A 27,658-nucleotide genomic window follows, 5' to 3' on the forward strand; every position below is an offset into this window, starting at 1 on the left:
TTCATATTTAGGTGGTCTCAAATCTCATATATAATAGCCAAAAGAACTCATCATTTTAGCATGGCTTTCCAAATTTGACAGTCTCTAAAGGAAATATAAAGACATCACCTTGCAGCTCTGACAGTTCAATGTACCATATGAAGAAAGGACAGAGAACCTTCTAAACCACGAGTTTCATTAAAGCAAATGTAGGGCATGCATGTCAGAAATCAAACAGACAAAACTATCTTCAGTTCTGATAGCTCTTGCATGCCATGGGACTTGAGAGGGCAGACATGAGACATTAATTTGTTTGTAATTTCAAATTTTAAGTGGTGGATGAAAGTGTAATTGTTTCACTAAACTGAAGTTTTATCATCTGAAATCGTGAGTAATTAAAAGCAGACTCACCTATCAATTACAATTTCCTTCTGCCTCAGAAGTCCTTCTTTTATTTTCAGCACTGATTCCCATTTACTGAAATCCTGGAAGCCAGGAGGTGAATAACTCTGACGAGATGATCCAGTCAAAACCTGCACAAAGAAGTTTACACACTTAGTATGCTATCTAAAGGGAACAACTACATACCAGTCAGTATTTTCCCAATGGCTTCCATAAACAGACAAACAAACAAACATACATACATCTCTCTCTTCTCTGCCCCACCCCCACTTAAAAAAAAGACACACAAAGCAAACCAGAGAAGCCAATAAGCAGTCCCACCATGGTTCTGCCTCCAGTCTCCAGCCTTGACTTCCTGCCATGAGCTCAATGATGGACTGACTTAACATGTCTTCATTGATCATTTATTGCTTATTTAGGACAATAGTAGCTAGAAGCAGTAAACTAAGCCTCTCCCCTTCCAAGTCCTCAATCTCCTCAGGAGGGTGAAGATAGACTAAGAAGTACTCATGAATTATGGGTGTGGGGGTAATTATGCATAAAGGGAATGATAATAACTATGAGCAATGCCAGGACTTTCAGCTAAACCTTGGCAATGTCTATGATTCTCAGAGAGGGTGGGTTTGCTAGTAGCACTTGAGTGCTTTAGAAAGTGAAATAGAAGCCGGGCAGTGGTGGCACACACCTTTAATCCCAGCACTTGGGAGGCACAGGCAGGCAAATTTCTAAGTCTGAGACCAGCCTGGTCTACACAGAGAAACCCTGTCTCAAAAAAACAAAAGGGAAGGGAAGGGAAGGGAAGGGAAGGGAAGGGAAGGGAAGGGAAGGGAAGGGAAGGGAAGGGAAGGGAAGGGAAGGGAAGGGAAGGGGGAAGGGGGAAGGGGAAGGGGGAAGGGGAAGGGGCAGGGGCAGGGGCAGGGGCAGGGGGAGGGGGAGGGAAGGGGGAGGGGGAAGGGAAGGTAACTTTCTGGCCTGGAGTACTTGGAAGTTACTCTGTGCTCTCAGATATTTAGCATCTTCTTTTCCTGTTGGATGAGGGGAATCATTTTACACAGATGACCGGGACCTGCTCGTGGATAACTAATGATCAGGAAAGGGTAACTGCAAGGACTGATCAACCTCAAGTCTGCTTCCAACCCCTTTCACTACTTCAGATAGGTTTCTCCGAGGTCTGCTCCTTTAGAGTGTTCCTGCCAGGACTACCAAAGGAAGCCAAAAGCACCTCTGGCAGATCTTCTGCAGTCATTGCCACACAATGCAAGTTCAATCCATAGTCATGTGGAACCAGAGGAAAACTATAGACCCTGAAGGACAAGATGACTGTGGCCAAATGGCAACTTCATCCACTCCACAGACCAGGGCTCCTGCCTCGCTGCAGCACTGATGTCTAAGCCCTGGACACAGTTGTGCCTTTCTCTGACATACAGTGCCGTGGAAGCTTTCTCCCCTAGGGGTGTTTTAATAGAGAGTTGTAAGAATCATTATGGACATTGGACCTTAAAGATTATGTATTAAAATGCAACAAAACTGGTTTTTACATTTAAAAAACACATTTATATTAATAGAAATGACCATTAAAGAATTTAAAATATGTTCCAAAGTAAATATGTAATCCTAATGAAGAACTGACAATAAAAATTTTAAAAGGTCTAGCTATTTGTAGCATTACATAGAAGATGTTTTATTCATTATCATGTATAAGTAGACGTTTTCTGAAATCAGTCTGTTATTAACTCAATAAGCAGTAAAATGACAGCAATGCTCTATGACTCAGATAAACATTACCAGGAGAGTCACCACAGGGAAGAGATACACACAGCGCCTGAATACCCAGACTGTAAACTGCCATGATCAAATCATCGTTTAATTTCATTTAACATTTCAAAATCACAAATATTTTCCCAAGGCATAAAACATTACCCAGAAATAACTATTATATGGATAATTTATACAGTTATTTGTTTCAACTATAATTGCAAAATCTAGCAAAAATGTACATAGACTTTAAGAAAGTTTTCCAATATTTAACATATATCAACAACAATAAAAACCAATATAGAAATGTGGTAAAACTATAAAGGGGTCTTGAGAGGAGAACAAATGACCTTCTTTGATTAATGTATTATTTATTTACTTACTTACATATTTATTAATGAAAAGTGGTAGGTACCCAAGTACACCTGCTACAAAAGCAGGAGGAGTGGAAGGTTTAAGAGAAGTAATGGGTAAGAAGGCAGAGAAGAGGATGTGGAGGGATGATTAACCAAAACTACATGACTACATAATGAAAGCTGATACTTGCTAAACTAATTTAAAGTAAGAATCTCATTAAGGTACTCTGTGTGGATACAAAGATGCTACCAGAAACCTGCTAGTCTGTGGCAAGTCTGCTATGGGGGAATCCAACTATTTTTCATTGAATTTGAGGTCTGATCAGTAGGAGGAAATTTAAGTCTGGTACTATAAACCCAGTCGAAAGCCTATATACACCTGTTATTGAAACAATATTTTCCATGTGGTTGATGACTTAGCTCCACCCCCTCCTTTCATTTTTTTCCCTTTCCACACTGAACCCACTGTTTAGTACACCCCACAATAAGGAGCTATATTCCAGCATACAAAGGATTTTTGAGGACTCTATTCTAGCTATGAATGGCACCTTTTTTGGCTAGTTACTTCCTGTGTAAAACAGCTCTCCAAACAATACTAGAAGACTGACTACATTCAGTAGAAGGAACTACAACTGAAATAAATCCAGGCATAGCCCTGACTCGGAATACATGTATATATGCATGTATATGTATGTTATGGTAATCATTTGCTAATAGCAGCCAACAGGTTACAAGTAAGCAAAACAAATATCTACCATAAATGTTGGAAGTAGATATAGGTTGATAAAATCTGTGAGAGGATTGTGCTATTCTGGGTCAGTTCATTTCTATACTTGCAAAATTCTATTAAAGATTTCTGTCAAGAATCCCTAATTTTTTCCCATGCCATGTTTTCTTTACTGTTTAACAAACACAAAGAAAAGTCCTTGATTAGGGGATAGGTACAAGACCCAGACAGGTGAAAGACACAGAGCAAACACAGGCACATGGACAGACAGATCTGATGCACACAGCAAACTATCCATGTATTTATCAGGAAACACAGACTTTGGACAGATAGAAGACAGAGAGGGAAATAAAGAATTCAAACAGGCTCATTTCATCAAACTAATACAAAAGCAGGCTTGTGGTTTCAATCCTTAATGCTCTGTAGACACATTTTTGGTTCCCCCTCTGAAGTTTCTCTAATGCATTTACTAACACAGTATATATCAACAACTCTAAAATTTTAGATAAAATGAATAATTTCCTAAGAAACTGTCAATTTTTTAATATTTTCTTGAGTAATTTTTATATTAATGAAATAGAGAGGATTAGAAAAAATTAAACTATTCATCAAGTAAAGTCATAACTTTACAGGTAGTTTCTATTTGAATGAAAAAACTCAAAACTTTTGAGTAAGGTAATGTGGTGCTTTGAATGAGAACGGCTCATATACTTGAATTCTTGGTCCCCAATTGGTAGATTGGTTTGGTAAGGCTTAGGGGGTATGGTCTTGCTGGAGGAAGTGGTACCTTACTGGAGAGATTGTGTAACTTTGCACACCCATTCTCTCCCTCTATGCCTCCAACTTGAAGACTGAGATTTAAGCTCTCTGTTACTGCTCCAGCACCATGTCTTGCCTGCTGCTGTACCATCATGACCATGGGCTAATCCTCTGTAAGTGTCAGCAAGCCTCCAATGAATACTTTCTTTTATAAGTTGCTTTGGTCATGGTGTCTCTTCACAGCAATAAAAAAGTAACTCTGACAAGTAATTAGACAGAATTTGTACAGCAATGACTGGGCTGTCCTGCCTAGTCACAAATGGAAATGTGCCTAGTCCTACTGCAACTTGATATGCCAAGCTGGGTTGATATCCCTGGGAGGCCTCATCTTTCCTGAGGAGAGAGAATGAGAGAATGCAGGAGAAGAGGGAAGAGAGGGGGCTGGAAGAAGAGGGGAGAGAGGTAGCTGCAATGGGGATGTAAGTAGATTAATTAATTCATTCATAAAGAAGAAATTTTGAAATGAAAAATAGAGGATAGTCCACTCTATTTTTTGAAAATAATGGAAAAGGGAGACACTTTCTATGACAGTATTCCCTCTTCTATATCCTATCAATAATATTTTTCCCTCAAGAATTTGTAAACAATAAGAATTTGTTAGATAAAATTATAACTAAACATGATACTACTGTGTGATAGTTATTTATAGTGACAGCAAACACAATTTTATGAAATTTAGAAAACCTAGGTATTATTTGATGAAAAATATCTGTCAAAATGTACATACTGATAAAAATAGAAAAAGATACTGCTACTATGCTGTTTCTTTGAGATTTTCAATAACGTATCTTGGTTTGGTTTGGTTTGGTTTGGTTTGGTTCTTTTTTTTTTTTTTTTTTTTGGTTTTTCAAGACAGGGTTTCTCTGTATAGCCCTGAATGTCCTGGAACTTACAGACCAGGCTGGCCTCGAACTCAGAAATCTGCCTGCCTCTGCCTCCCAAGTGCTGGGATTAAAGGTGTGCACGACCACTGCCCGGCACATATCTTGTTTTTATTGACTGTAGACAATAGAAATAATCAATGGTGTAATAAATTTATGAATATGTAATTTGTATATTCCAAAAGTAATAAAGCTTAGGTGAACAGGAACATGAGAAATCAAGGCAGTCCTAAGGCCTTGGAACTGTGTCAGCTAGCCCAAGACAGGAAAAGAACTTCTCACCAACATGATGCTTCTGAAAATGGAAGCAAAGGTGTTTGTTTTTTGGTTTTTTGTTTGTTTTTTACATGCAAACATTGTTATAAACATATTCTATAGTCGGCAAATTTCGGGAAAGAAAAGAACCCATCATTTAGACGTTCTACCTAAAAATACATACAATTCATTATTCTTTGCTAACTAGGGAAGAAAACACTAGCTCAAGAGCCAAAGAAAGATCACAACTTCTCTGTGCATAGGCCCTAACTAGATTCAAACAGATTTATAGACTCAGGAGAGAGACACACATAGACACACAACACACACACACACACACACACACATACACACACACACATTCCTCTTTTCTCTTGTCATTGGGAATGTCAAATTCCATTCTCCTAATTGAATAAGGACAGCTCTTATCTACAACAACACTAAACATGCTACTGAGATGAAACCCAGATGCTATGAAATGTTGCCAAACATGATTTTAGTAAAAGTTTACTCTAGTGCATCTTAAAATAGCTCAGCACTCTCTGGCTGGACAAACGGTGTTGAGCTCAGATACCACAGAGCTACTACATGGGCCAGCACACCACCTCTGCAGTTCTGCAGGGTCCTTATCTCTCCCCTTCATGTGCCTTTGTCCCTGAGCTCATGCATCACTCACAACACATCAAACAACACAACAAATCTTCCTGTTTCCTAGAATAGTGTATCCAAAGTAGCACTTTATAAGTGCAGTTTGGGAAAAGAATGATATCTCAGCCAAAAGAAACTCACAAAGCTCAATAAATGAAATGAAAGTACGTTACAAACAGCACCAAACTTAATACTTTTTTATTTACAAAAAGAGGAAAAGGATAACAGAATTGTGAATTTAGTAGAAACTGAACTATGCCCATATTATCTGTGCAGTACAAACCACATCTTTTAACAAAATAAAGGCAAAAGCACATTTTTGGTAGTGTCCTTAGTCATCTCCTCCAATCAGAGGGACCCCAAGCCCTCAGTCCTCTGCATTACATAAGGAATTATTTGTCTGGTGAAAATGCTTTTCTTTTAAGGATTTTTTTTTTTCAAAAGTCAGGAGATAATTTGTCTGCGTGGTTTTCTGAAATGGGGTCTCACATAGTCTGGGGTGGCCTGAAACTTACTGCATATAGCCAAGGATGACCTCTTTTGCCTCCCAAGTGCCAGATATACTGGGGTACACAACCACAGCTGGCTCCAGAGCTGTTATTTCTTCAATTTATTTTTCCTAACTCTTTGATACTCTCCTGTCATCCTGATACACTTTACTGAAATAAAAATGCAAATGTGTTGAATAACACAAAGAGTAAAGGAAACAATAAGGAGAATATGAACATATACACACTTAGCTTTAAAATGTATGCATGAAAATAAAACCTTAGAAGTTTTTATCCCTATCATAACACTACACAAATTACCTCCAACTTTGTTTTAGAGGAAGAAACCTTGCTTCCTGTCAAAACTCAACCTCACCTCTATCTGTGCTAATTTATTATGTATGATTTAAATGCTAACAGAGGAAAGATTGCTACATATGAACATGGCGCCACTGGAGTCATAAAACAGATTGCATGGTAAACCCTTGAGCAGTAAGGGCTGAGGGGGTGGTTTACTGAGTAAGGCACCTGCCATGCATCATGAGGGTCTGAATTCAGACCTTTAGCATCCACATAACAGGCCAGGCACAGTGCTGGAAAAATGACTAATTAGTTAGAAATACTTGTTGTTCTTCCAGGGACCTCAAGCTCAGATCACAGCACTCACATCTGGCTCACAGACATCTGTAACTCCAACTCCATGTGGATCGAACACCTTCTGGTGGTCTCGTTTCCTCAGGCCCTGTATTCCTATACTCATGTGCACATATCCACACACAGACACATCCACAAAACTGAAAAGAAAATACATCTGTTTTTTTTTTAATGACAGGCATGGTGGTACATGCCTATAATCTAGGAGCAGGGAGATGGAGACAGAAGGCTCCCTAGAGAGTTTGCTGGACAGCCAGTTTATATGGATCTGTGAACTCCAGATTCAGTGAAAACACTGTCTAAAAAAGTAAGGTAGAAAGTGATTGAGAAAGGCACCCCATGCTAGCCCTGACCTCTACATGTACAGCCACACAGATATACCTACACACACACATGCATGCACACACAGATGCACCTGCACACATGTGCAGCCACATATGTACCTGCAGACATATGTACCTGCCCACACATATGTACCCACACACACATATATATGCACACACATACTGAAAAATGAAAAGGCACTTTTCTTAAAAGATTAAATAAACAAAATTTTACACCTTCAAATAAAGTTAATCATGAATTTTCCCAAAACTTTTATTGCTCTTTTAAGATTTATTAAAAGGAATTCAACTAATTAATTTACTTTCATTATTAGGTAACTACTACTAAATCAAATTGGACAAAAGTCACTGATAGCATAGTAATAAATCATAATATAGTTAAACTACAAAATGGAAATAGATACAAAATGTGATACCACACACCTGTAAACCCAGCACATAAGAGACAAAGGCAGGAGGGTCAGGAGCAGTCTGGATCCTCTACAACACAGCAAGTTTGAGGCTAGCCTGTAATACAAGACATTCCCACCCTACCCATCACTCAAAAGGCAGGAGTACAGAAGTTAGCAAAATAAAGTATTTAATATAATATGAGTCTATTTTTCATGCTGTTTAACATGAGTAACAATGTACCAGGCAATACACACAGCTTCTATTAAATCTGAACTATAACAGAAATAGCAATAGGTTTTCTATTAAAACTCAGATTACCAAAATCTTTTCATCACGTTTTCACCATATTTTACTATTTAAGAGACAAAAGAAAGCTCTTTAAGCTTTTACCTTACTCTCTGCACCCCCCCTCGAGAAGGAGAAGGAGAGAAGGAGAGAAGGAGAGGAGAGGAGGAGGAGGAGGACGACGACAACAATGACGACTTAAATAACAAGAGTGTTCTGAAACAAAAACAATGCCTATATTAAACTATATCAAAAATATATTAAACAGAACTATTAATAGAGGTTATACTAAAAGAGGAGGTCTTTTATGCTGTGTGAAATGATTATCTAGCTTCGTTACTGTCCACATATTGGTTGCTTTCTATTATTTCAATTAGAGATATTTAATGTTTCTTCTATATATTGAAAGTGCCATTTAAAAATTATCCCAAGCCAGACTTGGTGGTCTATACCTGGAATCCCACCAACAAAGAGGCTGACAGAGGAGGAGGAGTCTGAAATGAGCCTGGCCTATATACTGAGACCATACTGCAGTCTGATATTTACATTTTTCTCAAACATAGAAATATCTCTAAAGTTACTAGACTAACTTTTGAATATTAAGCTGGATTTTAAATGTAAGTCAAAGTCATTTAAAGACTGATTATCAACATATAAACTAACATTTAGTTATAGAAAGTTTACAAAGCCAAGAGATTACACTGATCTGTTTATTTATATTCAGTTTATGGTTTCTGAGGGAAAAAGTTCTTAATATTTTGCAATTGACTAATTCAATTGATTACAATACATTTAATGTTTGCAAATGTTTCCATACTAAAAATTCATTGAAATTTATAATATATATGTTTGGCAAATAATCACATAAAATATCTAAACATACCAAGAAAAAAAAACCTCTTCATATTAAGAAAAATTCAATAAACAAATAATTTAAAGTTTTTTATTGTTTTTAAGGAATATAAAGGCAAAGATATCTGACTCTATTTTATATGTAGTACAGTGCCTTGAACTAGTTACCAGGATGTTGATCACAAAAATATATTACAAACCAATATTTGTGAAATTTGCATATTTATTTTAAAATCAACTTTTTTTCCAAAAACAATTTTTATTACGTATTTTCTTCATTTACATTTCAAACACTATCCCAAAAGTCCCCCATACCCTCCCCTCCCCCCGCCCTGCTCCCCAACCCACCCACTCCTGCTTCCTGGCCGTGGCGTTCCCCTATACTGGGTCATATAATCTTTGCAAGACCAAGGACCTCTCCTCCCAATGATGGCCGACTAGGTCATCTTCTGCTACATATGCAGCTAGAGACGCGAGCTCTGGGGGTACTAGCTAGTTCATATTGTTGTTCCTCCTATAGGTAAAATCAACTTTTAAATATAATTATATTTTCAAGCTATTTAGTGTAATCAGAACACCTGATCTTATTTATCAAAACACTAGAGTACAGGAAGATTTACTCCCCAAGCCCCATAAATGTAAGGAGTTGAGCAAGAAGAAAGATAAGAATGGCAATTGGCAATAATGTTAAGAGGCACCGAGTGACACACAGCCGCAGCACAAAGCAGCATGTTAGCATGACACCTGCGCGACACCGGTTCAGACTGCACTCCTCCACCAGACCCCACTGGAGAGGCCAAGCTGGGATAAGAGGAAGCAAACCACATGAAACCGATAGCGCAAAATAAAGAAAAGCAAACAGTCTTCGGGCATTCAAAATTGCTTCAAAATTCTGTGGACTGGGATGCCGAAGTCACAGCTGAGGGACTTTTAGCATATCCTTAGAAAGGTTGAGTTCATTGTGCTAACCCTGTACTCACTCTATGTAGATGACATTCTCACTGATCTTGTTAAAGAAAATCCTGCTGCTGCTTTTAGTCACCATTCACTAGAAACCTTAGAGCATCACGTACAAATATGTGTTCACAAAGCCTTCCTTAGCAAGGTTATGAACCTTTTGAATAGAAGCATATGAATTACTAGATTGGTTTTTTTTTCTTTTGCATCTTCTTTGTTTGGAACTATTGGATATCTGCTATACTATTTGCCATCAACAAGGAAGCTCTTAAAAGATAAATTGTAGGAAGAGTAAGCATGAAGGTCCGGGATCTTTAGCTATCTGTTTCCTTTCTCCTTAGTAGTCCCAAGAACCTTAGATTTTAAATGTATTCCATCTCTAATCTGTTCTCATTTGACATATGTGTAATGTCAAAATAAAGCTGTCAATACATTGAGTTCAGTTATCTTAATTGGCTTGAATACTGTGGGTGATTCATGCATCAGGCAGCAATCCCTCTGCAAAAATAGAAATGTCCCCGTGCTGAGTAGAGGTGGGGTTTATAGGCAGAAAGGGGCTGAAGGAAATGGCAAAGGTTCAGAAAAGCAAATTGATCCTTTTAGTTAACCCACAGGACTGAACATGGGGAAGGCTTCCCTTCGTTTGATTTCTGTCCCCGTTTGTAAGTTTCTCAGTTGACCATGAGGTTTCCAGTGGAGTGATTCTGTTGGCACTGTCCTCGCCTGCAGTTTTATGAACCATGAGTGACAATATTTCTTTCCTTATACAATACCTAAGTCTGAACTTTCTCATTCTCCTGGTACAGTTAACCTCCACATATTAATTACTTCACTGACATATTATATTAGTGAACATGTTCCTCAAAAATACATAGCGAACATAGTGTTTCTACCACTTAGGATTCATTTAATAAATTTTACAAATTAGGTACTGGAAACCTAACTATCTGTGTAGTGCTAGTGAAAGTATGGTTACTGAAAGAGAATCTACAACCAACTTACTAAACCAGGATGATCCAAAACAACAATCTGTAAACATCTGTCCTTATACCCAAAGATAAGTATATTCTTCACCTCTCAGCAGTGAATGTCACTGCAAAGAGGGGGAGACCTCTACAGAAAGCTACCAAATGCAGACATGGCACCTACATACAATAAATAATAAGTACATCTACAAAACATCCCCATGCCCAAGGGTTAATGAATATTCCAGAAGAAAGGGCCGAAAGACTATAAAGCCAGAGAAGATCACAGAATTTGCCATGAGATTGTCTCTCTAGCCAGGCAGTGGTGACACAAACCTTTAATCACAACACTAGGAAGAAGAGGCTGGCAGACCTCATGAGTTCAAGGAGAGCCTGGTCTACAGAGCAAGTTCCAGAACAAGCAGGGCTACACAAAGAAACCCTGTCTTGAAAAACAACAACAAACTGGACAGGGAGAAGCCCATGAGGCCTCAACCCTAAGTAAAGAATGACAGGCAACTGAGGAAAGCTGACAGTAGGAGAGGTGGCCCTCCCCAGGAAGAACACACCAAAAAGCAGTGCAGTGCCAAACTGCCAGGCCTGGAAACACACCCAAGTAACATCACATGATCCCAGTAGGTTTTATTTAGGAATTTATATTTTTATATATACATATACATGTGCATGCAGTAACAATTGAAAACAAATAGGCCACAATTTGAAGGAGAACAGGAAGGAGTAAATTGGAGGGTTTGAGGAGAAAAATACTGTAAGTAAAATAAGACTAAAAAAATTAACAAAATATATTTACAAATTGGTGCACAACTACACAAACCCTCTTCACAAACTGTCTATCCAGTCTTAATGTCAATACACTCTTTATGTAATATTTAATAAGAAAATAGATAATCTGCCTAGAATTGATGGATAGTTGAGAAAAATTAAATGTCTGGGCCTTTAAGTATCTAGCAAATTGACTAGAGGTGAACAGACAGCTCTCACCAAACCTTAAGGCTACACTCTAATGAGTTGCTTGCACTAAAGAACTCCTATCCTGTCTTCTCTATTATCAGAAAGACTTCCTGTTCACCCAAGGCTCAGATCATACTTAAAATATTGCTTAAATGTTTTCTCAGTCTTTTCTTCTCTAATCTTCTCCGTCTTCAATATTTAGCCAGTAATTCCCAAGCGTTTAATAAAAAAGAATCCTCAGGAGTTAGATAATGACACCCCCAGGAGGTATCTAGCCTACAAAAAAAAACCCACAACTTTGAGATACTTGTTAAATATTTAAATTGCTTAAATTTAATCACAACTTGTTACCCTAATTTCTTGTCAAAAATGTTTCTAGAAAAACTGATTTTCCTTTTCCTCCACAATTGTACTATTGTTTTATACACACACACACACTCCATACTCAATGGTAAGAACTATATAAATGATAATGTTCTTTACAAGAAGATAAGTTTTTTAAAAAATACTTTTAGGAAGCATACAGACATGTCTCAAAAGTATGCTCAGTGGCCAGCAAGATAATTCAGAGAGTAAAGATGCTTGCCACCAAGGCTGATGAGCTGAGTTCAATTCTCAGAAGCCATATGATCTCCACAAAGAGTGTGCTATTTGTGTGTATAAACACACACAATAAATGTTTGTAAAGTATACCTAAGGGTGAACACAAAGAAATAAATTCAATAAAACCAAAGTAAGTGTTTTTCTGAGTAAGGAGTTAGTGAAACGCAGCAAGACCCAGTGCTACATAAAGGTTCCTGTTAACATTAGTGCTGGGGTTTTGGGGAAAAAAACTGGGGTTTTGGGGAAAGGGCCTATCAGCTTATCTGTAACCTTTTACAACAGTTTCTATTAGTAGGCCAGGCTGGCCTCCAACTCAAGATCCTCTTCCTTCAGTCTTCTAAGTGCTGGACTTACAGACAGGTAGATACCATGCTTTTGTTCAAGTAAAGTGTATATTGAAATAAAACCTAAATTTAAACACTGTATAAAATAAAACTATACATGTGTGAAAGAGCCAACATTAAGAGTAATGCACCAAGAAATATTGCAAATCCACTGAAGAAAGAAAATAAAACTACTAATATTTTTAATTTGGTCTTTCTTGCCTTTTAAAATAATAATAACATGTTTTTTATTATTCTACTATCCTATGTGTCTTAATCATTTATATTCTTTTCCGCTAAATGAGCATTAAAAGATGGTTTTCCTAGCTGAAGGGGTCTGCAACCCTATAGGTGGAACAACAATATGAACTAACCAGTATCCCCCAGAGCTCTTGACTCTAGCTGCATATGTAGCAGAAGATGGCCAAGTCATCCATCACTGGGAAGAGAGGCCCCTTGGTATTGCAAACTTTATATGCCCCAGTACAGGTGAACATCAGGGCCAAGAAGTGGGAGTGGGTGGGTAGGGGAGCAGGGCGGGGAGAGGGTATAGGGAACTTTCGGGATAGCATTTGAAATGTAAATAAAGAAAATATCTAATAAAAAAATTGAAAACAAAAAAAGAGGGTTTTCCTAATATTTCTACAAAGTAACTCAAAATCATTTGATAATCTTCCCCAATGTGTTTAATTCTTCATTCAATAAGAATTTAAAAATCACTGCAGGCCAGTTATACACCAGATAATTGTACTATGAAGAATAAACAACAGCTGCATACGCCTGAGATCCCAGAACTAGGGAGGCTGGGGAAGAGAACTGTTTGAGGCTAGCCTGGATACATAAAAGGAACTTACTCCCTAAAACAAGTAAAGGAAAAAGAATAAGTGGCAAATAAAGTGAGTTCATAAACTGGCTCTCAAAGAGCTTGCAGTTTGCCCAGCAGATAAAGTAACAGACAACAGCATGGGTAAATGTAAAATGGTTTAGTAAAGGCTAGGGAAAGCTTCCCAGACAGATAATCAACGAAGCACTCTGGTTCTAATGGGACATTCTACAAGAAGTACCCTGGCTTAAAATAGAACAGTAACCTGTCCACAGGGTCACAAAGAGCTACACAGAGTCAGAGCACAAGGCACAGAGGAATGTGATAAGAGGCAGGACAAAGCAGATAAGGTCAAAAAGAACAAGCTAAAATGTTTAATGTCACCTGCTGAAAAACCAAAGGGGATGTCTCGGCCACAGAAGCCCCCATCACAAGAATTATATAGTTTTGTGACCCACAGATCCTTTTCATAAAGTGCTGAATCATAATGCTTTGTTCTCAGAAAGTTTTTACATGCATAAAACAAAATACACAGAATTCTAAATAATTCTAGATAGTCCACACTTCAGTAGTAGTATATAGTTAGTGTAGAATGGATTTCTTTTGATAGGGTTTGGGGCACACTGCCCCAAAACACAGCATCTTGGCATGTAGCTCCATCAGGAAAGCCACTTTGACCTTCCACTTGCTTCAACCCTAAAGCAAAACAAGCAACCTAGGAAGTCACCCTGATACTTCGCCACCCTTATCCCACTCAAACAGACCTCGCTGTTGGTGTTCTCCCTATGCCCAATATTATACTCTCACAGATGCCTAGAAATATTGTACTTATCACTACTTTAAAATGACCATAAATAGATCTGCCTATAGAAATTACAAAATGTGCCTGGCATGGCAGTGCACACCTGCAAGATCAAGAGATCCAGGGGAAAATGTAAACAGATTCACCCTGCTAAGTTCCCTCATGGACTATTACAAGATCACACTCCTGTTATTCAATCATACTTCTCCATTACTACCTACTATTTCTACTGAACCTAACTTTAAAAACAAAACAAAAAACCCCACAAGGTTATTTGTTTCTTTGGGCCATTTATGTAAAACTTAAATGTGCATTTTTTTTCTTGTTAACCTGTCCTTTGTCTTAATCGTGAACCTAGCAATGAGAGAGGAAAAGAGGCCTGCACTTTTACACTTCCAAAGAACAGTTCTGAAGGAGGAAAAAGAGTAACTTTTCCTCGGAAGAAACCTGAAAAGGCCTACACTTGTGCTAGATGATCAAGGTTAACAACTGTGATCATTATGTCAGCTTAACAGACCCTTGATAGAGAACACAATGAAGCACTCTTACCCCTCTCACCTTCATACCAGAAACACAGAAACCAGCCTAACCATGAGAGAAACATCAAACAATCACGACTTAGAGACATGCTACAAAATATCTTATTATTCTTCAAAACTACCAGGATCATTTAAACTGGAAGTTTGGGGACGTTGTTAGAAACAAGTATGCAGATAAGAGACATGATTACTAAATATCGCTTTTTAAAAAGAGAGAGAGACATTAAGGAAAATATGAGAAATCCATATTGAGCAATGACATTACTGAAAATACCTGTCAGCATCTGGACAACTGTTGAGATAGACAGACCATACTAACAGAGAACACTAAAATGAGAAGCTGGATGGAGAGTATATAGAAGCACTGCACTATCTCTGCCACAACTCTATAAAGTGAAAACTATTCATTTAAAAGGTAAAGTGTGTGGGATTGGAAAAAAATCTTTAATGCTGTGACATAGTAATATATATATATGCCTTGTCGGTGCATTACATTTTTTTAAATTAGATTTTTGGGTTTTATGTAGCCCAGGCTGGTCTTAGGCTTGCTACATAGCTAAGGATGACCTTGAAACTCATTCTCCTCCTGCTGCTACCTCCAAAGATCTAGGAAACAAGTATGCACACCTCGACTGATACATTAAGTAATATTAGCAGGCCTAATTATGGCAATTTCAAAGTAGTGATAAATGCAGTATTTCAAAAAGTCTTAAGTTGCCATGATAGATTTCCTGTGGTATCTTTGGGGGTTGGTTCCAGATCTTAATCTGAATCTAAAATCTGCACATGCTCAAGGCCTTATAAAGATGGCACATTATTTTCACAAAACATATCCACATCCTCCTATTTACTGTAAATCACTTCTACAGGACATATTGAATTTAATGGAAATTATATGTAAGTAGATATCAAATTATCATTTATGGAATAGTAGAAGAAAGGGTCTGTGTACATTTGGAATGCACCTTGTCCTCTTTCCCTTTGCTGTTGGATGGACCCACGGATGGAGAATCCACAGATTGACACTAAACCCTATAACATTATCTGCCAAATTATTATTAGCAAGAGCCAAATGCACTGCTAGCATTTTAGTAGCTTATAGTCTACAGTAAAAAAATGAATGAACAGTGCTTTCCTCACTTCAGCTCCTCCCACTGTTGGGAGTTTTTCTCACTTTCCCTTAATAAATCTGCCTGCTCTGCAGAAAACAAAACTGAATAAACAAACATTTCACTGAGAGCTTAGTGAAAATCACAAGTAACTGTTTCCACAGCATGTTCAAGGGCCTGAGCTATGGCTACCCACGGCCATGTCACCAGTTCACTTTCTGAAGGCAAAGGACACTGAGCACTAACATGAAACAGATAACTTGCCACAGTCTGGGACCATCACTGGATACACTTCTTGCTGCTAACCCTCAGCTGCAATACCATTCCACACATCTCTTTGTGTCATGTGCCCAATGTGGACTCCAGTGATAAGGGATTCCAAATGAAGACTGACAAGTAGTTGTACAAGTTTTCCAAGACTCAAGTGGAGCAGGTTGTTAGCAACACTCAATAACTGACCAGTGTTTCTACTAAACAATCTGTGTTTACGGAATCTTGGTAAAAACAAACCTACCTCCTAAAACTCCATCAGAGTCATCATGACCAGCACAGCAAAAGTAAAGGATAGTATTTCTCATACACATCTACAGAATGTGACTTAGATTCCAGTTTTCAACTGTCAGGACTCTATAGTCCCTTCCTTGGGTGTGTGTTTGTGAAATATGTATTTTTAAAATCACCTTGCAAACATGTAAAATAAGTATGATATGTTGGTCTGCAGCAATTCCTTATCTTCTCCAACCAAGAATTATCAGTTCTATTGTTCCTAAGCTTTATTCTCAAATAAATACATATATTTGACAGACAAAGCAGACTTTGGAAAAATAGTTACAGCCCTGAATAATTACCTTCAGAACTGATGTGTTAACATATGCAGTTGTATCAGAGCAAAATCCAACTGTTGGCTTTGCCCTCCAATATGCCAATCATTCTGGAAGTTATAATGTAAACTTGGCTCCATCCCAGACCTCCTCTGCCCTTCCCACCTGCCACCTTTGATAAGCTACTATAAGCCACTGCACTTTCTAAGGTTTCATATTACTAGCAGTTATTTGCAGCTGATAATGTGACCTTTTTTTTTTTTAATCATATAAAGACAGAAAGAAAACTGTCTTAAGGTACAGCGGAAAGTACCAAACAATGACGCTTTTGCCTCTACACACAGTGACAGGGAATTCTTGCAATAAGATAGTCTGCACTTTACTTTTACGTGGTAAATATGTCCTTAAATAATATTTATAGACTTTCTTTGATAAAATATTTTCCAGTTAGTTTTAGCTAACATTTTAAGCAACAGGAGATTTGCTCTAGAGAAGTGTTTCATCTTGCTTTGCAAGAAGGCAAGATCATATCCATTTAAGGACTTCAGTGAGCAGCTGCAGGCACACAGTTTTCATACTCACAGGAAAGAGGGAGGCTGATTTTACTCTACTATACACTAAGAATTACGCATAGGTTCTCTAAAGCTAAACAGTGAAACTGAAAAATCAGGGTCCACACATGTGCTGATTTACATACATGTAATATAAAAACAGTGAAGCACGGTAGGAGACAGCAGGACGTGCTCGGCTCTGCAGCATGGCTCAGTTCTACTCAAAGTCAGTCCAGACCTACTGTGGTGGCATTCTAAAATTTTTCTCACATTTCAGACAAAAAAAAATGCTACATTAGGTGAAAAACTTTCAGAAATAAATACTGGACACTTATTTCATCTCTTGGAGACCTGGTCAGCACCGCCACACTGCCATACAGCTGACAGAAACCTGCAGCTCATCTTTTCTAGAAAAGCTACTCCTGACACTAGGTCAGCTTACTAAAAACCTATTTGGTTTCTGTGGTAATACAATGTAGCTATAGAAAACTCTTAAGGCCTTAAACGTATAAAGTGCATCTTTCTGGGGAATAATACATAGCTATTGAAATACAGATTCATTTCTCAGAGCACGGGTGAAAACCTTAACTGAAGAAAATGTAAGTTGAATGTATTTGCTCCTCTAACTATAAATTTCTTTTTCAAAACACAAAGTATTGACCTAGTTTTCTTTTATGCATTCATTCTCTTACCTAGACAGCAATACCTAGACAGATGTGAAACACAAACATAAATAAGACAAGGAAAGGCATCAAATATCACCTGAGAATGTTTGCTGCTCTGACAAGCAAGGCTCTGCGAGGGCAGCTCCATTAACCCTGCCTCTGTTGAGCCTACATTATCCCTCCCAAGCTACCTGCATTCCTTCACAACTATGTTAGCTCTTCCACTCCAACAGCAGTGTGTAACTATCTCCAAGTCTGACGACTTATAACTCTTTAAGGAAAGCTACCTACTATAAAGCAGTATCTTCAAACTTACTTTATTCTCAGTTATCTGTTATACACATTTTTAAGTTAAAAACTAAAAGCAAAGCACAAAGTGTTAATGGCATTTCCAAACCTAACATAAAATAAGTTCTAAGGTTTGGTTGTGATAAGAACATGGCTAACCAATCACATGTTAGAATTCCTACGTGATGTCATAAGACCTCCCTAGAATCCTTTTTCTCCTCCACCTACTGCAGCTGCTCCCATAAACCTGGGAACAGAAAACTGCCCAGCTAAGCTCCCATAAGACTTCATACAGCTTCATGCTCTGCACTGTGACGATCACCGAAGCCAAGGTAAGACGTGAGATCATTGACTTTGGACATTCTTACTTTCTGATATTCAATCTTATTAAACTCTTAAAAGAATTCTAACTCCCAAATTCCAATTCAAAGCTACATAATAAAAGAACCTGCTATGACAAAATGCTTAATTTCTAAATAAATTCTTACCCATTTACTGACAGTGAAAATTAGACAACTTTAAAAGAGATTCTATTCATCTTTAAATTTTGATTACTAGGTTTTTTTGGGTTTTCACATATGAACTCCCAATTTAACCCCCCATTATATTAGCATATATGGTAGGAGAGGTATATTAATTTTCATACAAAAGCAATGGTTTCATGTGCTATGTGTTGCTTGTTAAAACACAGTGCAGGACGAGGCCACTTATTTACAGCTGGGGCACAGCTTATTTTCAGCTTATTTATAACTGAAGGGTATGCACACTGTGAGTACACTTATTTGACGACATTACTGTAGTTCTTAAGGTGATACAATAAAAGAGATTTTTAAGAACAGATAGTAGGAACTACTTTTCAAATGCTCTTGAAGACTGTTACTCTCTAAAATTCCAGTCAACCTTTAAACACTTCTAGAACTTTTATTTTAATGAAAATAGCTTGTTTTAGTTTGAAGCTATAAAGAACAAGTTAGATAGTTTTAAAACAAGCACATGTCTTTATTAAGTGACAGAAAATAATTCAACATTTTTAAAAGTAAAAAGGACATTTTAGCATACAAACATTTCTCAAGAAATTTAATAAGTGTATATTCCTCTAACAACAGAGTACATTTATCAAGTTTTTATTCTCCAGTGTTCTTAAGTTTCCTGCTGTGAATTTAGAAGTAAAACAAAATATTCAGGAAATTGATATGCAACAAAAACTTTATTATTGCTATTTGTTAAAATCTCAATCTACTAAGTAAAATATTTTCTCACTATTAAATCCAATAGATCACATAGAAAATAAACAGATTTTTATTTTACTATTTATATTCCTATCATATTTAAATGCTAAATAAAACTTACCTCTACAATTCTCAATTCCTATAATTCTAACTCTGCTGCTTATGACAAACACAGCTGTCTCCTACACAACATTCTTGTCATGTAAAAACATTTTTAGTATGTGCTTTAACTCCAAGGAACACTGGTCTCTCAATAATTTTGTAACCCTAAAAATATTTTTTCTTTGATATTATACAAATTACACTTGGTGCCAAGTTTATTTGTCATATTTCTGCTATTTTTATTTATCTATCCACTGTGTTGCTGGGGGACTAGGGAAGAGAGTGAGAGAGAGAGAGAGAGAGAGAGAAAGAGAGAGAGAGAGAGAGAGAGTGTCATTGCATGTCTGTGAAGGTCAGAAGAGTTTGTAGGAGTCAGTTCTTTCTTCCCACCATGTAGGTCTCAGGAGTCAAGCTTGGGTCGTCAGGCTTGGCAGCAAGTGCCTTACCTACTGAGCCCTTTCCCCGGTCCCTGAAGGTTTACCTTAATGCCTATCCAATAGCATTCTCAAACTTGAACAGTGTGTGCAAAAGTTTTTTTCAGTGGAGTAAGGGGTAGGTAATGAGTTTCTTTCCACCAGAATTTCCTTATATCACAATTAGTTACAAAAAAAAGGAAGCAACTTCTAGAAAAAAATATAAATTCTGCTATAGAAAGCATCTTTAGCAGATTAAGCAGATGCTGCCTGTAGTTAAAATTTTCAATATAAAGCACAGTTTCTACATAGCTTTATGGTGACATTGAAGTATTTTGTTTATAAAGGTACATGCTTTAAAAGTAAGCACAAAAAAGGATAAAATCAATGAAGAAATGTAACAGATACACTAAAAAAGAATGAGATGATTTGCTTTGCCAAAAGGAGTTGCCGCAGTGTCATTTCCTAAAGCAAATCAAAATTGTTTTTAGAATATTTTAGTAGACATAGAGGAAAATTGCTGCATTTGGGTCATTATTAACAAATATTGTTTCTTAATCTCACCAATTTATCAAGACATAATATTTGCATTGGCTATAGAATTCAAAGTATATATTAAAACATCAAGTGAGGATGATTAAAGTATAGATCACTGCTATAAATTACACAGCATAAGCACATTTTTTCTGAAGAACATTTTCCTAAGTGCACTTACACACAGACACTCCCTCTTAATTCTTTGTATGCATCTCTACATCATCATTTGGAGAACAGATTTTAAAACAAGTGAGCTCTGTGAAGTTCACAGAGCTACAAGCAAATAGGAGACCTTGTGGGAGAGGCCATTTGCACCTCTGATCCCGTTCAGTGATGAGCATGGTTAAGATACATCATCATCCTGACAAGGTACAGAAAAAGAAAAGCAAATGCAAAATGCTGTGAATGGTCATTTTCTGAGAAAATGAGGATGCAAACTACTGCTAACTAAAAAGCATTCCTCTGTTTCATTTAAATCCATCAAGTGTTGGATCTGTACTATTCTGTATGATATTCTAAACATTATCTTCAAAGTCAGGCATAAAGTTACTGATGTCCTTAGTTTTTAAGCAGTAAATTCTAGTCAGCAAAGTTCAAAATAATCACATAGACATGAACATACCAGAATCAAATTAAAATATACAATCATTAAGTTTGCTCTATTGATAAAAAATATACCTCCAATCCATTTAAGCTTGTTATCTAAAAATCAGACTGATTTTTCCATAACTCTGAACAAAGGCTTCAACACTCTATTGCATCCCTACAGTGCATCAATTTCATTTCTTACCTGCTCACTCTACCCAAGGTCACTGTTTTCAAGGTTCCTGGATAAAAGAATCTTGCATTGTTATTTACACAATGAATATAATTTTCATCTAATATAGGAATTCACACATTGATCAGACCAACAAAAACAAAAATTTAGAGTTGGGAATGAAAAATATAGTCTTTCTAAATTATAGCAGCATGGCTGATAAGCAGCAGTCTCTTTGGACATTCCAAGAGTGTGTAGTACTTCAGTTTCCTTACCCAACACAATTCTGAAGCATGCATTACCAAATAAACACATGAAAATAAAGCCTTCTTGGGTATTCTAATACCCATGGAGGGATTTACAGAGACAAAGTTTGGAGCTGAGACAGAAGGAAGGACCATCCAGAGACTGTCCCACCCGGGGATCCATCCCATAAACAGCCACCAAACCCAGACACTATTGCATATGCCAGCAAGATTTTGCTGAAGGGACACTGATATAGCTGTCTCTTGTGAAGCTATGCCAGTACCTGGCAAATACAAAAGTGGATGTTCACAGTCATCTATTGGATAGAACATAGGGCCCCCAATGGAGGAGCTAGAGAAAGTACCCAAGGAGCTAAAGGGGTCTGCAACCCTGTAGGAGGAACAACAATATGAACTAACCAATACCCCCAGAGCTCGTGTCTCTAGCTGCATATGTAGCAGAAGATGGCCTAGTCAGCCATCATTGGGAAAAGAGGCCCTTGGTCTTATGAAGATTATATGCCCCAGTATAGGGGAATGCCAGAGCCAGGAGCAGGAGTGGGTGGGTTGGAGAGCAGAGCGGCGGGAGGGTAAAGGGACTTTCGGGATAGCATTTGAAATGTAAATGAAGAAAATATCTAATAAAAAAAATCTTTTTAAAGAAATGAGGAAAAAAAGAAAGGAAGGAAAGCCTTCATGTGTATGCTCTGCCCCATCAGTAGAGCTTACAGGCAACTGAGGACCTCTAGTGCTTCAGAGCACGTACTACATCTTCAGGGCTTTCCATGAATTGGGTGCATCACTCACTCCTCTACATGAACAGGGGTTTATTTGCTAAGTGCCCCTCAATTTTCCTTAGAACTTCCCAAATACTGTCTCCCTACAGCCTGTTTAAAAAAAAAAAAAACAGACTCTGAAGCTTCAGTATAAGGCTAAAAATCACTTTCATGGAGGCACAGGAGCCTTGTAATCCCAGGCAAAAGCAGGACTGCAGAGTTCAAGACTAACCAGTGTGACACACAGTAAGTTTAAGACCAGCCTAGACTACACAGTCCAAAATCGGGGCTGTGTTAATTCAAATAAATATGTTCAATTTCACATAAGTATACATCAATAAAAATAAACCTACGGACGAAAATATCAATTGCCATGAGCTAATTTCAGAGGGAAATTTTTAACAGAATTTTTTAATTGGTCCAATTTCATTCTGTTTACACAATTTTTATCACAACTAGACAGAAGCAGGTGAAGAGACTCTGACGCTTCAGTCTGCACAACAAAGCTGGGACCAAAGGAACTTGCCAGCTTACAATTCTGCAGTCTTAAAGGGGCTTCATCCCAGTGAGCTTTCCTGCGTAACAGGTTGATCTAACTTTTTTGTTTTTGTTTTTGTTTTTTTGTTTTTTTTGTTTTGGTTTGGTTTGGTTTGGTTTTGGTTTGGTTTGGTTTGGTTTTTGGTTTTTCGAGACAGGGTTTCTCTGTGTAGCCCTGGCTGTCCTGGAACTCACTTTGTAGACCAGGCTGGTCTTGAACTCAGAAATTCGCCTGCCTCTGCCTCCCGACTGTTGGGATTAAAGGAATGCACCACCACGCCCGGCTCCTTCAGGGTTTTATACAGATAACTTCTACCCCTACCCAACAGGTTCCTAACAAAGGATATGACTTTTTTTTTTTTTTTTTTTTTTTTTTTTTTTGGCTAGGACCTCACTGTCTAGCCCTGGTTGCCCTGGAACTTGCTATGTAGAGCAGACTGGCTGAAACTCAGAGCTCAGCCTAACTCTGCTCTCCGTCTGGAGTGATAAGACCTAAGGCAAGAGCCGCCACACCTGACAGTATGGTACTGTAGGATTACTGCCGTCTGTAGCTTTCCTCTTCCTCCTCCTACTAAAACAAAAATGATACTTCTGAACTTAATTTCCTAAATTCCGATTTATTCTCTTTAAACAGAGAGAGAGAAGATAATACAAGGTCCCACTAGGAAAAGTAAAGAATTGCTGGTAGCGATCAATCCTTCCAAAAGTGAGAACAGATCCCACACACATAGAACACAAAACTTGGGTTCTCTTCTGCTTCTTACATAACTAAAATACGGGATCTCATATTTCCCACAACCAAATATACATTGTATTTCCAGCACTCTGGTACAAAAATCAGAAAGATTAAACTTCAAATTAGTCTGTAAGTAAAGAGGCTCTGTGTCTCCAGTAAACACCCAATGAACATATACAGTCATCTTTTTAAACCTGTAGCTAATTTTCTGTTAACACGCTTTATTTTGTTGTATTTACTATCAAAGCTTTGAACCTTACATATTCAGCCATAGTTTAGAAGTTTTGAAAGAAGGCCAGACACAAACCCACCCCTGGTAGCCAAGATTAGCTGAAAACTGGCACTGTGATAGTTTAAAACGATAGTCCTTACTGTGCCTTCTGAGTTTGGAAGTCTTTAGTACTTAACATCTTCTTAAAGTGTTTAAAATAACATTCACCAAGAGGCTGGATCTGGGAGGAGTCCGGAGGATGTATATATGATCAAATACACTGAATGATTCTACAAATCTATAAATCATAAAAGAGAATGGCAAGTGGCTAGAATCTGCTTTTTATTTCATATTTTTCACTTAACTATTTTATTTTGGACTAAAACTAGGATCCAAGATATGTTACTATATGCATTTCTTTTTACAAGATTATTTCTGAAACATTAATAGTAAATGTTAAAATCAATTGTGTTTACAGAGAAACAGAGCTTTAAAAAAAGTAACCAAGAAAATAGCCCCAAAGAAGCACCTCATAAATCAAGTACTAGCCGCCAAAGCCGTGGCTCTCCCCGCTCACCCAGGACAGTGAGACGCTCACACATGAGAGACAGAAGAGAGGCCTTGGGGACTGGAGAAGGGGATGGGATTTAAAATACAGCTGAGGAACGAGCTGCTGCAAAGCTGTGCATATCTACCCAGAGAACGGGTTTAGGTATGAACCTAATCTGTTGACTATTTTTTACATCCCAGGTCTCCTAAAAGAAGACAGCTCACATTTGGCTGCCTGTTGTCAACTTTTTATCTTTCTCTTGACCACTTAGAAAAACTTGTCTCCCTACTTTTGCCTTCCTGGCATAATGGAAAAAGTGCAATACCTCACTCGCTCGGCTATCAGGAGAGCCTCCACTATTGAAATGCCTCAGCAAGCACGTCAGAATCTCCAGAACCTATTTATCAATTTCTGCCTCATCTTGATATGTCTGCTGCTGATCTGCATCATTGTGATGCTTCTGTGAAGAGCTGCCGCCACTCCAGACCTGCAACATGCCAACTCAGCTTAAAGCCGAGCACTCCGTCATGGGGGAAGCAACGCACCGCTGCCTTCCGGCTGAGAACAGCTTTGTGAGGGTCACGATTAAGAGTGAAACTAATTGTTAGCCAGTGTATTCATCTGCTGGATCTTGTAAACAAACTTTACAGTGGCTAAGTGTGCATAATGTAGCTGCCAATTTCCTCAACATGGCTCATAAATTTCTTTCCTAAATATTTCTGACAATGAAGTATGAGTTTTAATTTTGAAACACCACTACCAAAAAAGTTCACTTTCTATATCCAACTCTAGCAAGGTCACTTTATAGCTCCAGTCTGGGGAATAAATGGAATATATACTGCATTGCCACTACCTTTTTTATAGGAACTAAGTGTTCTTCAGTTCTCCACAAAGTAGAAAATAGTCATTTAAATGAAGTGTTCTTATTGAAAATAGCTCACTGGGTCCTCACATAGATGACACAATGATGACGATGATGATGATGACGACGATGATGATGATGACGACGATTCAAATCTCTTGGTCACTACTGTCAGAACAAATACCTTGAAAAAATGTTGTGCCCTTTTTCTACACACTAGTATTTTTAAGCTTATGAGAGTTAAAGGGGGAAATGTAAGAACATATTCTCATATAAAATTATTCACTAATTTTGCTCAAGGGCTGTGTACATGTACATGTACATTAACCACAAATCTGCTCTCTCTAGGGTTTGATCAACAAGCAGGAACATCTTGCTGTGTTGGCTGTGATAATCACTAAAGATCCAGAGTCTCACCTGAAGCTTGTCGCTCTCATGTATCTCCTTGGTTTAATAGCGTTTCTCAAATAATGAAGATAACAGTAATAACCAAGCTGTAGTAAGACACAGCTCTTTCTTTTCCTGATCTCCCAGAGAGGAAGTGGTTGTCCCCTAACTTTAGAAGTAGAACTAGAGAGCTAGTGTATAATTCTTACTGACCATGGTTTCAATTTCCCTTTCTAAGTTTCTACTATCTCTCAATAACTACTAAAATAGAAGCAAAAAATAGATTGGAAAATATATTCACCAAAATTTAGTGACTTAAACTGGATCAAGTACAAAACAGTTTATGCCTAACTTTGCAAACCCACAATTTTTAAGTCCAGTTCAAAACATGCTACTAACATAGCAATTATTAAGGAAGAGAATTGTAATTAGATATATTTTCCATAACCATTACTACAAAGACATAAAACATCAGTATTCACTTTGGTCTTTAGCAGAGCAGCTGAAGGCTGCTGATTTAAACTGTTTGAACCCCTGGTAGAAAGGAAGCTGTTCGGGTTCAGAAATTATCTAAAGAGTAGCCCCTAAAGGAGTCCAATGGTAACAGGGGGTCTCTTCATAAAGGCTGGAGGGGCCCATCACAGAAACTATAAAACATGGATGACATCATCTCTAACTCAGTGGTATTTAACGTTCCCTTTCTGACGCTGTGGCCCTTTTATATAGTTCCTCATGTTGTGGTGATACCCAACAATAAAATCATTTTTGTTGCTATTTCATAACTGTAATTTCGCCTCCTTACCTCCACTATGAATTGTAAATATTTTGGAAACAGGTTTGCATGAGGGGTTGCAACCCACAGGTTGAGAACCACTGGTAAGAGGTCTGTAAAAAATACATAAGTTGTGTAGTTGGCCATGCTGAGAGAAACGTGACGCTGAAGCTGAAAAGCACCAGGCATTTGTTATATTGCTCACTACCACATCAACTTCAAGGTATAAACTGTCAGCTCATAAGGCTCTTCTCATTAAACATTTAATGCTGCCTTTTACATTTTTAGTAGTTTATTTGTAGTTTATCTGTAACTGTTTATCTGTAAAATGAAATTGGAATGACCTATATTCAAATGGAGTTTTGATTTTGGTGAAATTACTATACAATTATATTCTATTGACTATAAAATGTTGTCTTGTTACAAAGAGTTTTGTGTTATAAAGGGCAGAGTGGGGGAACTTTTACCAAACAAAGTAAAAATCAAGATTTCCAGAGAAAAACACAAAAGAGGATAGGCCTACACATAATAATATTTTTTAGCCTCCAATTATTTTGAGTCTTCTGGCAAAGTAGGAGTGCAATCAGTAACATAAGAAGGCTTGGTTACACACTAATACCAGATTTTTAATGTCTTGAAAGGACATGATAAATTATATAGACATGGAAATAGAGATAGACAAATCAATCCGTAAAGCATGTATCCACTAGCAGATGCTTTAAGCTACCCACTATGTCACAAACTGTGACTGCATGTGTCATAGTCACCTCCTCAGTATACAGATTGTCTCAGCTAAAGAGTTAAAGATAAAACAGCATGAAAAATAATGAAACTAAGAAAATTTTCTTTTTAAAAAAACATAAGAAAATCCGAGTTACAAGCCAGACTTTTTCATTCACAATTCATTTCGAAGAAGTCTTTTATGTTATTTAATCAAAATCTTCATTTAAATAACAGAAAGTCTCTGCTAACATGAGTTAGCAATCCCTTAACTGATCAAACCACTTTATGATTTATATACATACAAAATTTCATCTCCATTTTTAACAACTACAGTCCAGGGAACATGAGACAATGCAAAGTTAGCAATAGAGTTCCCTACTTAACCACCAGGGGGCAGACCCACTGTGGGCTTACGAGAAGCTAATGGTTATTTTATGTGTTGAGGAGGTCTACATTCTCACACCCCTCCTTGAAAACAAGGAGTACAGAAGAGCACATTTCAATGAAACAGTCCCTCCTGAACAAGGCCGAGACTATCACAACCCTACAGAGACAATTTGGGGTA

At 37.6% G+C, this 27,658-nt stretch overlaps 2 protein-coding genes across 6 annotated transcripts in view; one reads left to right on the top strand and one right to left on the bottom strand.

Annotated features, from left to right (window-relative positions):
- Nucleotides 1–27,658, bottom strand: part of Cep85l (centrosomal protein 85-like) — a 106,443-nt gene that overhangs the window by 45,767 nt on the left and 33,018 nt on the right. For all 4 annotated transcript variants that reach the window (XM_017313744.2, XM_017313743.2, XM_006512494.4 and 1 more), the window contains one exon: nucleotides 391–512. In XM_017313744.2, coding sequence (XP_017169233.1) covers nucleotides 391–512 — 122 coding nt within the window. The remainder of the gene's footprint in view (nucleotides 1–390; nucleotides 513–27,658) is intronic.
- Pln (phospholamban) lies at nucleotides 18,479–26,792 on the top strand. 2 transcript variants are annotated; one of them, NM_001141927.1, is made up of 3 exons: nucleotides 18,479–18,588; nucleotides 22,775–22,901; nucleotides 24,550–26,792. In NM_001141927.1, the coding sequence occupies exon 3, from the start codon at nucleotides 24,657–24,659 to the stop codon at nucleotides 24,813–24,815; it is 159 nt and encodes a 52-aa protein (NP_001135399.1). In that variant the 5' UTR covers nucleotides 18,479–18,588; nucleotides 22,775–22,901; nucleotides 24,550–24,656; the 3' UTR covers nucleotides 24,816–26,792. The 2 variants fall into 2 exon arrangements, with proteins under 2 accessions (NP_001135399.1, NP_075618.1); NM_023129.5 differs by lacking the exon at nucleotides 22,775–22,901.

This window comes from Mus musculus, chromosome 10 (assembly GCF_000001635.26).
Source record: "Mus musculus strain C57BL/6J chromosome 10, GRCm38.p6 C57BL/6J".
Lineage (NCBI taxonomy): Eukaryota > Metazoa > Chordata > Mammalia > Rodentia > Muridae > Mus > Mus musculus.

Bases quoted from the DNA above. Each gene is read 5' to 3' on its own strand.
- Pln (NM_001141927.1), top strand. From the start codon at position 24,657: ATGGAAAAAGTGCAATACCTCACTCGCTCGGCTATCAGGAGAGCCTCC.